The 12,995-nt window shown below is 37.6% G+C and overlaps 1 protein-coding gene across 1 annotated transcript in view; it reads left to right on the top strand.

Moving 5' to 3' along the window:
• Positions 1 to 12,995, top strand: part of TNNI3K (TNNI3 interacting kinase) — a 351,856-nt gene that overhangs the window by 123,022 nt on the left and 215,839 nt on the right. Inside the window, exons 12-17 of the mRNA XM_070367853.1 lie at positions 3,483 to 3,569; positions 4,143 to 4,199; positions 5,143 to 5,235; positions 5,322 to 5,379; positions 5,500 to 5,694; positions 6,421 to 6,525. Of these exons, the coding sequence (XP_070223954.1) occupies positions 3,483 to 3,569; positions 4,143 to 4,199; positions 5,143 to 5,235; positions 5,322 to 5,379; positions 5,500 to 5,694; positions 6,421 to 6,525 (595 nt within the window). The remainder of the gene's footprint in view (positions 1 to 3,482; positions 3,570 to 4,142; positions 4,200 to 5,142; positions 5,236 to 5,321; positions 5,380 to 5,499; positions 5,695 to 6,420; positions 6,526 to 12,995) is intronic.

Raw genomic sequence — 12,995 nt, 5'->3', positions numbered from 1 at the left:
AGTACCAACATGCAAACATAAGTACACTGAGATTTGATTTGGTAGGCAGAGCAATGGCCCCCAAAGATGCTGAAGTCCTGTTCCCTGGAACCTGAGAGTATGCTGCCTTACATAGCAAGTGGCTAAGGGGAATTAAAGTTGCAGACTAGCTGCTGACTAACTGAAAGAGAGAAAAGAAACCTGGATCTTCCAGATGGGCCTAATGTAACATCGGGCTCCTAAAATGTAAGCAGAAGCCAGAGTGATAGGATGTAAGAAGGACTCAGCCAGCTGGTGATGGTTTTGAAGATATAGAAAGGGGGCCACAAGGCAAGGAATTTTGGTGGCCTCTAGAGGTTAAAGCGTCTGCCTGCGATGCAGGAGACTGGGTTTGATTCCTGGGTCAGGAAGATCCCCTGGAGAAGGAAATGGCAACCCACTCCAGTATTCTTGCCTGGGGAATCCCATGGAGGGAGGACCCTGGTAGGCTACAGTCCACGGGGTTGCAAAGAGTCAGACACAACTGAGCTACTTCACTTTCAGAAACTGGAATAGGAAAGAAAAGGAAACTGATATTCCCTAGGACCTCTAGGAGGAATGCAGGCCTGCCAACAGCTTGATTTTAGGCCAGTGAGAATCATGTTGGACTCTGACCTCCAGAACTACAACATGGTAGAGTTGAATTAAACCACTATATCTGTGGTAATTAACAATAGCAAAGAAAATGAATATACTGGTATTTATACTGGTATTGAATATTCATTGGAAGGACTGATGCTGAAGCTAAAACTCCAATACTTTGGCCACCTGATGCAAAGAACTGACTCATTTGAAAAGCCCCTGATGCTGGGAAAAACTGAAGGCGAAAGGAGAAGGGGATGACAGAGGATGAGATGGTTGGATGGTATCACCGACTCAATGGACATGAGTTTGAGTAAACTCCAGGAGTTGGCAATGGACAGGGAGGCCTGGTGTGCTGCAGTCCATGGGGTCGCAAATTATCAGATATGACTGAGCGACTGAACTGAACTGACTGATTTAGAAAATTTATCTGAAGTTCCAAAAATAGAGTTTCCAAGTTCATTTACAATTCTTGAAGCAAAATAGTAAGGCAAGAAAGCAGTGAAAAAATCCAAAAGGCATATTTATGTGTTAGAACTGTTAGGCATATTACATCTATTGCCTCTCTTAATCTTTACGACAGCCTTATGAATAAGTCTCATCACCTCTAATCTGTAAACAAGGATATTTTTGAAAAGTAAAAACAAATCATGCCCTTCAATTAATCAAAATCTTCCAGCAGTCTCCCATCTTCTCTGCGTTAGTATCCAGACTCCTTATCCTCACCTATAAGCTGTAAAGCTCCTCATCAGTAGTATTAAAGTGTGGATTACTGATCAGCCTCACCTGGGACTTTGTTAGAAAAGCAACTCTCAGATCCCGCTAGAGACCTTTTCAATCAGAGTCTCTGAAGGTAGGCTCAGGAATCTGTGGTTTAACATGTCCTCCAGGGGATTCTTGTACACACAATTAAGTCTGAAAAGTCCTCCACATGATGTGCATTCATCTACTTCTCCAGCTAAATCCGGGCCAGTCATCCTTGCTTGTGACGCTCCGGCCAAACTGGCCATCTTTCATTTTCTGAACATGTCATGCTTTCTCCCATTTGGGGCTCTTTACCTTATCTCTTCTTTCTGATTAGTAGACTCTTTCTTTAGAAATTTACCTGTTGGCTTATGCCTTTCATGTTTTGCGGTTTCCCTGATGGTGAGCACATGAGAGTCCAGTAAAAGAGTATTGATGGTACTAGTTTCCCATTATTTCATCACCCATGTGTGCATGCTACATCGTTTCAGTCGTGTCTGACTCTTTTGCAACCCCATGGACCGTAGCCCACCAGGCTCCTCTGTCCATGGCATTCCCCAGGCAAGAATACTGAAGTGGTTTGCCATGCCCTCCTTACCTGTGTCGATGATTTGAGAAAACCATTGATCTGCTACAGATGATAAGATAATGGACACTAGTTGTTAACTGTAGATATGTTTTTCTACAAGTTTAAACAATCATAGTTACAATTGTTTTTGTTTTTGTTTTTTTAACTTGAGGAATCTAGATCTGAAATGTTGCATTTTAAAAAGCTTTTAGTGCTGATAAATATCTTAATCATTTCATTTCATGATCCTTCATGCTCTATTAATTTTAGTTCTTTTTTGAAGGGAGGATTTAATAAGCAGGTACAATTCACAGCATATTCTCTATATTCTAGCTAAATGTATCTGAAGCCATGTTAACTATGAACCCTTCATGATAGATAAGCATTTATACTTTTTCAATTTCTAAATTTTGCCCTTTATACAGTGAGTTCTGTCGCAATTCACAAGTCTCTTGGCAGGGTCTTTAAGGCTGACTTTGTTTTCTTCTTGTATAAATTAGCTACAGTAGATTATTTTCACAGTTAAAGCATAAAATAGTATCAAAGTTTAGTTCTATTGAAAATTGTCTGTCTACTCAAGGAGCACTTGACATTTTATTCTTTGTAATTTTAAGTTCATAGTGCAATTAACAAGTTCCCGAATTTTGGTGGTATTATGTAATAGAAATTTATTTCTCAGTCATGTTACAGTTCAGGGTAGGCATTTCTGGTCAGTGGATTGCTTTTTCCCCTCCCATATGGTCTCAGAGCTCTCCACATCCAGCTAGCAAATAGGGAGAGGAGAGAAGACTCACTTATTTCTCAAAGTCCAGACCTGGAAATGACATCACTTTTGCTCATATTTACTTGATGGGTATCTGTCACAAAGCCACAGTTAGATGCAATGGGAATACAGAGTTTTTGTCCCTGGATGGGTAGCCATTCTCTCTGACAGATTCACTCTGAATGGGAAGTACAAATATTGGTAGGCAGCCAGCTGTCTTCTGCCACAGGAATCTATGGAAATTATCTTAATGCCTTGTTATACTGCACTTGCCAGTCAAATGTAATGCTCAGTCACAGCAAATAAATCTCTCCTTCCTGGTTACCAAATGTACTTTTCACTCTTCTAATCATGATCCTTTTATATACTCCCATTGCACTTGATGTTTACTCATTTAGAAATTCTACAATTCTTATTGTTTGTTCAGTTACACTAAACTTTCTGAGAGTAGGACCACAGTTGCCTTGTTCATTGCATCCCCCATACCCAACATAGTGCTTGAAATAGTGCCTCACATATAGCCGTCTTTTTTTTTAATTGAAGTGTGCTTGACTTACAATATTATATTAGTTTCAGGTATATGACTTTGTGATTCGATGTTTTTATATGTTAGAAAACGATGGTGGAGTCTAAATGAATTATTTTGAATGAATGCATGAGTGAAAATTCTCAATTCCTATTGCAGTGTATTGCTTCTTAAGATCCATCCTGTTTCAAGCTACCTCTGGATATTTTGCAATTAGATAGTGAGCTGAATAGATCAAATAAGAATTAAGACCCTTTGCCCTTCTTTGTCTTTTCATAAAGGACATGATGCAATTGTCACACTTCTGAAACATTATAAGAGACCTCAGGATGAATTGCCCTGTAATGAATATTCTCAGCCTGGAGGAGGTACCCTCTTTCTTTTTAAATTTTCATTGTGGTGATATTGTGGCTAAAGGTAAGCCTGTGTTTCTGTTAGCAACATTTTAGGGTCTAAGAGGAAGGCTTATCAGATTAGCTTTATTTTAATAAAATTTATGTCTGAGTAAGGCTGAAAATAAAGAAGCCCCCACTTAGGCTACTTTCTAACTCACCCATCTGCAGTTCCTCCAAGTTTTACATCCCTGGACTGGATGTTTATGAGGCTGGTAGATGCCTGGGAAGGCCTAGTAAGCTGAGCAGTCATTTCCCCTTTCAGCAATCTATTAAGATAGGACAAAGAATACTCATATGCAGACACAAATTAAATTTGCTGGAGTCTGCTAGACTTTGGACTTTTATTTTTAATCATTTTATGTACACTCCAAATAAATACTTGCTATACAGTTTTAGTGTCCAGAGAAAGACCTGGGCTTCAGTTACACTCTCACTGGGTGTTATTAGCAAGTTTTCTTTTGTTATATGCTTCTTTGTATAATGTTTAACTTTTATGTAGGAAAAATCATTTGCTACTTTTAACTCTGTAATATAATTTGATTTCAGATGGCTCCTATGTGTCTGTTCCATCTCCTTTGGGCAAGATTAAAAGCATGACAAAAGGTATTTTAATATGGGACAATTGTTATATTTTATTACTGAGTAATTACTGCCTCAAATATGATAACTTCCTATTTTGTCTTACATATTACAAATGACTATTTTGCAGGCATAAGTAATATTATTAGCAGATCATTCTTTCCACGATTAACCTCATCTGCTGTTATTTTGCATATGTCCTCTTAGTTCATGAAGTGAAAATTCCATATGAATATTAAAAGAAGATCAAATTCTCATAGACTTCTGTATTTTTAATGAAAGTTAAGTTGTAACTATTAATATCTTTCATAAAAATTGGTAATAGGTTTGTCATAGGGAAAAAACTGAAAAAAAATAAATTATATTTCAAGAGATCCCAAGTAAGTAATACTTTGGGAACTTTTTGAATGTATACTACACACAGAAATTAATACCACTGAATCAAGGAAGTAAAACATATACAACTGTAAATTTATATTGAACTATTTAGAGTTTGAAATTTTAAAAAATTATTTCTGGCTTTGAATGTGTCTTCTGAATGATTCACATGCTTATTTCCTAATTGGCATCTCTTTAAGGTTGAATTTATGGCTATTTGACTAAGCTTTTTGTGACAGGTTGAAGGGATTGACCAGATAAGGCTCTTTATCATGATGTGATATGAACTGTATTCTAGAGTTGCCACATCATACAGACAAGTAGTGGTTGACCAAATCAGGTATAAACTCTCAGCCCTGATAACAAAGGTCAGGTAGCAAAGGCAGAGAGCTAACATGTTTTTAATGCACGGGATAGGGATCATTTATGATACGGTTTTGTATGTCCAAATAGTCAGTTACAGTTAGAAAATTAAATGGTACTAGGGAAAGATATTTTTGGTTAAGCATATATGTGCATGTGTGTTTAAATATCCACATGTTTGCTGTTTATTTTTTAAAAAATATAAAATAACAATTCCTGTTTGCAGAGAAGGCAGATGTTCTCCTCTTAAGGGCTGGCTTGCCTTCACATTTCCATCTTCAGCTCTCAGAAATTGAGTTCCATGAGATCATCGGCTCAGGTAACTAAAGAAAATACTAGTCTGTTTCAGTTTAATGAGCTCCATATGTTAACATGTGTTTACTTGTTTGTCTTACACAATTTTAGGTTCTTTTGGGAAAGTGTATAAAGGACGATGCAGAAATAAAATAGTGGCTATAAAACGGTAAGCAAGCAAATGAGAAATGTTAGCATCTGAGTAGTAAACGTTGAGAAGTGTATGCATGGTGAGCCCCTTGTTTTGATTCATCTGGTGACTGAAGACTCCTGTTGCTGCGTTTTTCAGTTACCGAGCCAACACCTACTGCTCCAAGTCAGATGTGGATATGTTTTGCCGAGAGGTGTCCATTCTCTGCCGGCTTAATCATCCATGTATCATTCAGTTTGTGGGTGCTTGCTTGAATGATCCCAGCCAGTTTGCCATCGTCACTCAGTACATATCAGGGGGTTCCCTATTCTCCCTCCTTCATGAACAGAAGAGGTATGATCACTGATTCATCATTTTGTATGTCATTGGAATTACAGTTACATCACCTCATATGCTTTCTGCTTAGATGAGCCTTTGCTTTCTGAAATCTCTGAGTTCTAGGAAATGGGACATTCTAAAGATGGCTAATAATTTATGCCCAATAATTATTTTTTAATGAATAGAAAGACTTCTATGTTCTCTTAACAAGAATCCAATTTAAGATAACAAATTCAAGGAATTTAAATTAGTAACTGAATAATTAGGCTAAATTTGATGTACCAGGAAAGCAGATATGTGTAAGCTCAGAATAAAATAATTACTAGGGGTTGCAGTATTTATTTTTAAAAGTTTTAAGAAAAAATAATCTTGTACAAGTCTAATTTGAATTAACTTCCTAGATCTATGCATATGATAATTAGAATGTGGTTTTTACTTAGTAATTAGATTTCCTTTTTATGTTATTATAAAGAAATTAAGTGTAATATTACAAATGTTATAAAATCAAGTTGAATGTTTAAATAAGAGGGGTTGGTATCTGAATTGATCTATAGTTAAGTATTATCAGGTGTAGAAAAGGCTATTTTTCTGCATTTGTTGAGTTTTTAGCTTAACCTTCAATCAAGAAAAAAGGCTGAAATTGTACAGAATAACAAATTACACACACTATTGATTTCTTGTAAAAGATGTAGTATTGGATTTGACCATTTCATCCTCATTAAATTTATTTTTAAATTCTAGGATACTTGATTTGCAGTCAAAATTAATCATTGCAGTAGATGTTGCCAAAGGTATGGAGTACCTTCACAACTTGACACAGCCAATTATTCACCGTGACTTAAACAGGTATTTTTCCCCCTAAATAATGAACCTGAAATTCTGTAACTTACCAGGAGTCTAAGATAGATTTCAGTGAAGATACACTTTATATTTATTGTAGAATACAATTTTCTACTCTGTGGGTGAGGGGATGGGCTAACATCAGCCTAGGCAATAGAATGTTGCACCATTGTCTTTTACAGAAATATAAAGCTGTATAACTGCTTCTCAGGGGTATTTCAAATCTATGAAAAATATCCAGAAAGATGATAACATCTGTAAAATTCAATAGCTAACTAATTCTCAGGCCACTAGAGTCAGATCAAGGATTGAGATCAATGATCATTATAGAATGTCGTGTCTCATTCAAAGTTAGGTATTGTAGGAGGACCTGATATAAAATTGTCTGAAATACTACTATTGTGCTAACATTTTGATATGTTTCTTATAAGAAAAAACTCAGCCAAAACACAGCAGCTCATTTCCCTCACTATCACATGAAGATGTTTTCATATGGAATGGAGACTTCAAACAAATAGAGAATTATTGTGTCTCAGTGGTGGAATCCCAAGGTTTTGTGTTTGTTTGTTTGTCTATTTTAGTGAATGATTTCTCTAAGCAAAGTCTTACAGGGAAGCTGATACACAAAATGGAACAGCTTTAGTCGGAGGCCGAGTATACAGTAGAGAATTAATTTCTCTACTGTTCATTTCTCACTGCCAAAGAGGGAGCTCCTTGGGCCATCTCTCTGTAATTCCAGAGATGCTAAGGAGAAAAGGTGGAAAAATCTGATAAATCACTAGTTTATGAAAGAAGTCAGATTATTCAAAATCAATATGTTTATTTTATGGTTGTCAATAAGGTTCAAATAGGTCCCAAACCACTAGACCATTCAGGTATGACCTAAATCAAATCCCTTATGATTATACAGTGGAAGTGAGAAATAGATTTAAGGGCCTAGATCTGATAGAGTGCCTGATGAACTCTGGAATGAGGTTCATGACATTGTACAGGAGACAGGGAACAAGACCATCCCCATGGGAAAGAAATGCAAAAAAGCAAAATGGCTGTCTGGGGAGGCCTTACAAATAGCTGTGAAAAGAAGAGAAGCAAAAAGCAAAGGAGAAAAGGAAGATATAAGCATCTGAATGCAGAGTTCCAAAGAATAGCAAGAAGAGATAAGAAAGCCTTCCTCAGCAATCAATGCAAAGAAATAGAGGAAAACAACAGAATGGGAAAGACTAGAGATCTCTTCAAGAAAATCAGAGATACCAAAGGAACATTTCATGCAAAGATGGGCTCGATAAAGGACAGAAATGGTATGGACCTAACAGAAGCATAAGATATTAAGAAGAGGGGGCAAGAATACACAGAAGAACTGTACAAAAAAGAGCTTCATGACCCAGATAATCACAATGGTGTGATCACTCATCTAGACCAGACATCCTGGAATGTGAAGTCAAGTGGGCCTTAGGAAGCAACACTATGAAAAAAGCTAGTGGAGGTGATGGAATTCCAGTTGAGCTATTCCAAATCCTGAAAGATGATGCTGTGAAAGTGCTGCACTCAATATGCCAGCAAATTTGGAAAACTCAGCAGTGACCACAGGACCTGAAAAGGTCAATTTTCATTCCAATCCCAAAGAAAGGCAATGCCAAAGAATGCTCAAACTACCACACAATTGCACTCATCTCACATGCTAGTAAAGTAATGCTCAAAATTTTCCAAGCCAGGCTTCAGCAATACATGAACCGTGAACTTCCAGATGTTCAAGCTGGTTTTAGAAAAGGCAGAGAAACCAGAGATCAAATTGCCAACATCTGCTGGATCATGGAAAAAGCAAGAGAGTTCCAGAAAAACATCTATTTCTGCTTTATTGACTATGCCAAAGCCTTTGACTGTGTGGATCACAACAAACTGTGGCCAGTTCCGAAAGAGATGCGAATACCAGACCACCTGATCTGCCTCTTGAGAAATCTGTATGCAGGTCAGGAAGCAACAGTTAGAACTGGACATGGAAAAACAGACTGGTTCCAAATAGGAAAAGGAGTACGTCAAGGCTGTATATTGTCACCCTGTTTATTTAACTTATATGCAGAGTACATCATGAGAAAAGCTGGACTGGAAGAAACACAAGCTGGAATCAAGATTGCCGGGAGAAATATCAATAACCTCAGATATGTAGATGACACCACCCTTATGGCAGAAAGTGAAGAGGAACTAAAAAGCCTCTTGATGAAAGTGAAAGTGGAGAGTGAAAAAGTTGGCTTAAAGCTCAATATTCAGAAAACGAAGATCATGGCACCCGGTCCCATCACTTCATGGGAAATAGAAGGGAAAACAGTGGAAACAGTGTCAGACTTTATTTTTTTGGGCTCCAAAATCACTGCAGATGGTGATTGCAGCCATGAAATTAAAAGATGCTTACTCCTTGGAAGGAAAGTTATGACAAACCTAGATAGCATATTAAAAAGCGGAGACATTACTTTGCCAACGAAGGTCCGTCTAGTCCAGGCTATGGTTTTTCCTGTGGTTATGTATGGATGTGAGAGTTGGACTATGAAGAAGGCTGAGTGCCAAAGAATTGATGCTTTTGAACTGTGGTGTTGGAGAAGACTCTTGAGAGTCCCTTGGACTGCAAGGAGATCCAACCAGTCCATTCTGAAGGAGATCAGCCCTGGGATTTCTTTGGAAGGAATGATGCTATAGCTGAAACTCCAGCACTTTGGCCACCTCATACGAAGAGTTGACTCATTGGACAAGACCGTGATACTGGGAGGAATTGGGGGCAGGAGGAGAAGGGGATGACAGAGGATGAGATGGCTGGATGGCATCACTGACTCAATGGACGTGAGTCTGAGTGAACTCCGGGAGTTGGTGATTCACAGGGAGGCCTGGCGTGCTGCAGTTCATGGGGTCGCAAAGAGTCGGACACGACTGAGCGACTGAATTGAACTGAACTGAAGGCCCTTTATACAAAGTCCATAGTTCTGAAACTACTAAATATTCATTAATTATGCCAGTCATTTGTTCAACAACTACTTAGGTATCTACCATGTTTGAAGCCTTTATACTTGGCACAACAGAGCCAGGTAAAACTGCCATAGACTCCAGTATTCAATATACTTTAGGTATAAACCAATAAGTTATTTTAAGTAGATAGTGAAATATTTTCTGTAATATTTGAGAAAGAAGAATAAAGATTATTTCTGAAGAATTTAGAAACAACTTTATGGAAGAGGTGACATTCGAGCTTGACCCTAAAGGATGGATAGAGTTTGGAAGAGCATCCCAGGGTTAAGGAAGATGTGAAAAAAATAGATGTTAGAAAGTTAAAGGCATGTTATAGGAGTACTGAATAGTTTCACTTCAATGGATGAAATGTATAAATGTATTTAGTGTATGTAATGTATGAAGAGGACTGTTGGGAGAGAAAAATAAATTGAAACAAGAGCCAGAAATTATTAAATGCTAGAGTAAAGCAGTTTAGACTTCACTCTAAAAGCAAGAAGGAGGCACTGAGAATATTTGAGCAAGGAGTCAGAAATTTGGGACTGTATTATGGAAAGATTAATTCAGCATCTTTATAAAAGATCAGCTTAAGCAGAAAGTCAAGAAACTGGTGAAGCAGTTGTTGCAGTGATCTAGATAAGTAATGAAAAGCAGAATTTCACTAATGGCAGAGGAAATGAAAGGAAGAGACAGATATGAAATATAGGAGCGATAAAATTAGATATGAGCAGCAGCTGAATCTTAGATATTGGAAGTAAACATATATAGGACTCAATCTATTTATAATTACTTACTAGTTTTCAAATAAAATTAATTTCTTTCCTGTTATTATTTTCTTTGTGAGTTAGTAGCTCAGTCGTGTCCAGCTCTTTGTGACCCTATGGACTGTAGCCTGCAAGGTTCCTCTGTCCATAGAATTCTCCAGGCAAGAATACTGAAGTGGGTTGCCATTTCCTTCTCCAGGGGATCTCCCCAACCCAAGGATCAAACCTGAGTCTCCCACATGCAGGCAGATTCTTTACCATCTGAAGCCCCAGGGAAGCCCATTATTTTCTTTACGTCTCTTTCAAAAATATTTATGTTAATAAGCATATTTTTTCTATGGGTTTCAGTAGCAATAGTTAGGAAATTTAGATTTAGTTGATAAATTATCAAATTCAAACTGGTGATTTGTGAGTTTTAGGCATATTATTGTTCATCCCAATCACCTTTGCCATGTGTCATTAAAACAAATGAGAGGTCACTGAGTTTTCTCTGGCCGCAACTCTTCATTTATGGGGCAGTTGAATGTGTGTTCTGGTGCCCTGAGAGTAAGTGTAAATTGTTACCACCAGGTAATAAAGCAGGACCAAAAATATAAATGTTGTTGGTTAAAAGTTTCAATAGAACATTTATTATATAACAGAAGTTTATATTTACCATTTCTTCTGTCTCTAACCTAAATACTTAAATTGTACCAAAAAGTCTTATGAAAGCTCATAGGAGCTTTCAATATAAATAGAGTACCAAATTATTATATTTATTATTTATGGACATTCTTTTCTACTGCTCCTTAGTCTGAGTTCAGTTCAGTTGCTCAGTCATGTCCAACTCTTTGCGACCCCATGAACCACAGCATGTCAGGCTTCCCTGTCCATCGTAACTCATGGAACTTGCTCAAACTCATGTCCATCAAGTCAGTGATACCATCCAAACATCTCATCCTCTGTCGTCCCCTTCACCTCCTGCGTTCAATCTTTCCCAGCGTCAGAGTCTTTTCCAGTGAGTCAGTTCTTCGCATCAGGTGGTCAAAGTATTGGAGTTTCAACTTCAGCATCAGTCCTTCCAATGAATATTCAGGAATCATTTCCTTTAGGATTAACTCATTTGACCTCCTTGCAGTCCAAAGGACTCTCAAGAGTCTTCTCCAACACCACAGTTCAAAAGCATCCATTCTTCGGTGCTCAGCTTTCTTTATAGTCCAACTGTCACATTCATACATGACTATTGGAAAAACCATAGCTTTGACCAGATGGACCTTTGTTAGCAAAGTAATGTCTCTGCTATGCCAACAAAGGTCCATCTGTCTAGTCCAGCTCTTAGTCTAGTGACAATAAAACATTCAGCTTTTCAGGATTATGTAGCATGCATACTGCCCAAAACAGTCCTCTCCTCAGAGGGCTTAATACAATCTGGTTAGGTACATAAAACATATGCTCAGGAAGCAAATTAATTGCCATTTAATGGGGAATTATTAATCAGCCATTTTCAAAGGATTTTTAGTAAATTAAAAATCACAGTAGAATGGAAAATTTCCTGGAGGATATAGAGCAAAAACTAGACTTTGAAGACTAGGCATGTGTCTTCCCTCAATCTTTTCATAACATACTGATCCTTGCATTTGCACAATGCTTACAAATCCCCTCCCACTGAAATAGGTGGAAGGAAAAATATATAAAACAGAGTGAAAAACTCAGGCATTGCATTTGTATTGAAATAACCTTCTTCCATGTTTCTCTTCTCTATTCTGGGCAGGTCAGGGCTTCAGGATCAGCAATCCTGCTCTCTTCATCTCAGATTTACAAAACTGAGCATAGCATCTCACACAGTGCTGTTCAGTCAATGCATTTTTAACGGAACCAAATTCCTGAGGCATTTCTATGAACATCATTTCAGAAAGCAGTGATCTAGTTGGTACAAGTATAACTACTTGTAGATAGAGTCCGAATAACTTGCCCAGTACCTTTTATAGTTCTAAAGGAAAGAAGATGTTTTTGGTTACAGATCAACCCACACAGAGGGGAAACTTGTATCTTTGGTTTCATGGTTATTGATTTATTTGAGTGAAAGAAAAAACTTTGCCTTTTCCCTTGTAAGTTTCTTACCATATAAATCTGAATGTTATTTTCGATTTTCAGTATATGTTAGAAATTCAAGGAGTGCTTAAGGAGGTAGTTCTTCCCAGTGATTATAATAATTTATTTAGTATATACAATGTGAAAAAGCTCTGCCACACCTTTGTCATGTATAGTTTCATTTAATTTCTTAGCAATTCTATAATTATTATTATGTCATTTTGCTGTAAGGAAAATGACTAAAGGTATTATGCCCAGAGCCACATCCTTATAGACATATTGTGCTGTCCCAACAACAACAACAAAACCAAAGTCAGTACAGAGAGATAGAAAGAAGCTGGTGATATTGGATGAGCATCAGCCATATTTATCAACCTTGCTCTTTGTACCTCAGTCCTGTAGGCTAAATTCCTGTGACCCAAATCACTTCTCCTATCATTTGCTTGTGCTTCTTTATTTCTGCTTTATTTCTTCTTCTATACCCTATGTTCTGCAAGTATGGAGCAGAGGTTGCATATGAGGCACACGGATGTTTTCTTTGTCCCATAGTGTTTACTGTTGTTGTTCAGTCACCCAGTTGTGTCTGACTCTTTGTGACCCCATGGACTGCAGCACACCAAGGCCTCCCTATCTCTCACCATCTCCCAGAGT

This window comes from Bos mutus, chromosome 3, assembly GCF_027580195.1.
Source record: "Bos mutus isolate GX-2022 chromosome 3, NWIPB_WYAK_1.1, whole genome shotgun sequence".
NCBI lineage: Eukaryota > Metazoa > Chordata > Mammalia > Artiodactyla > Bovidae > Bos > Bos mutus.
This window is presented reverse-complemented; position numbering and strand designations above follow the sequence as displayed.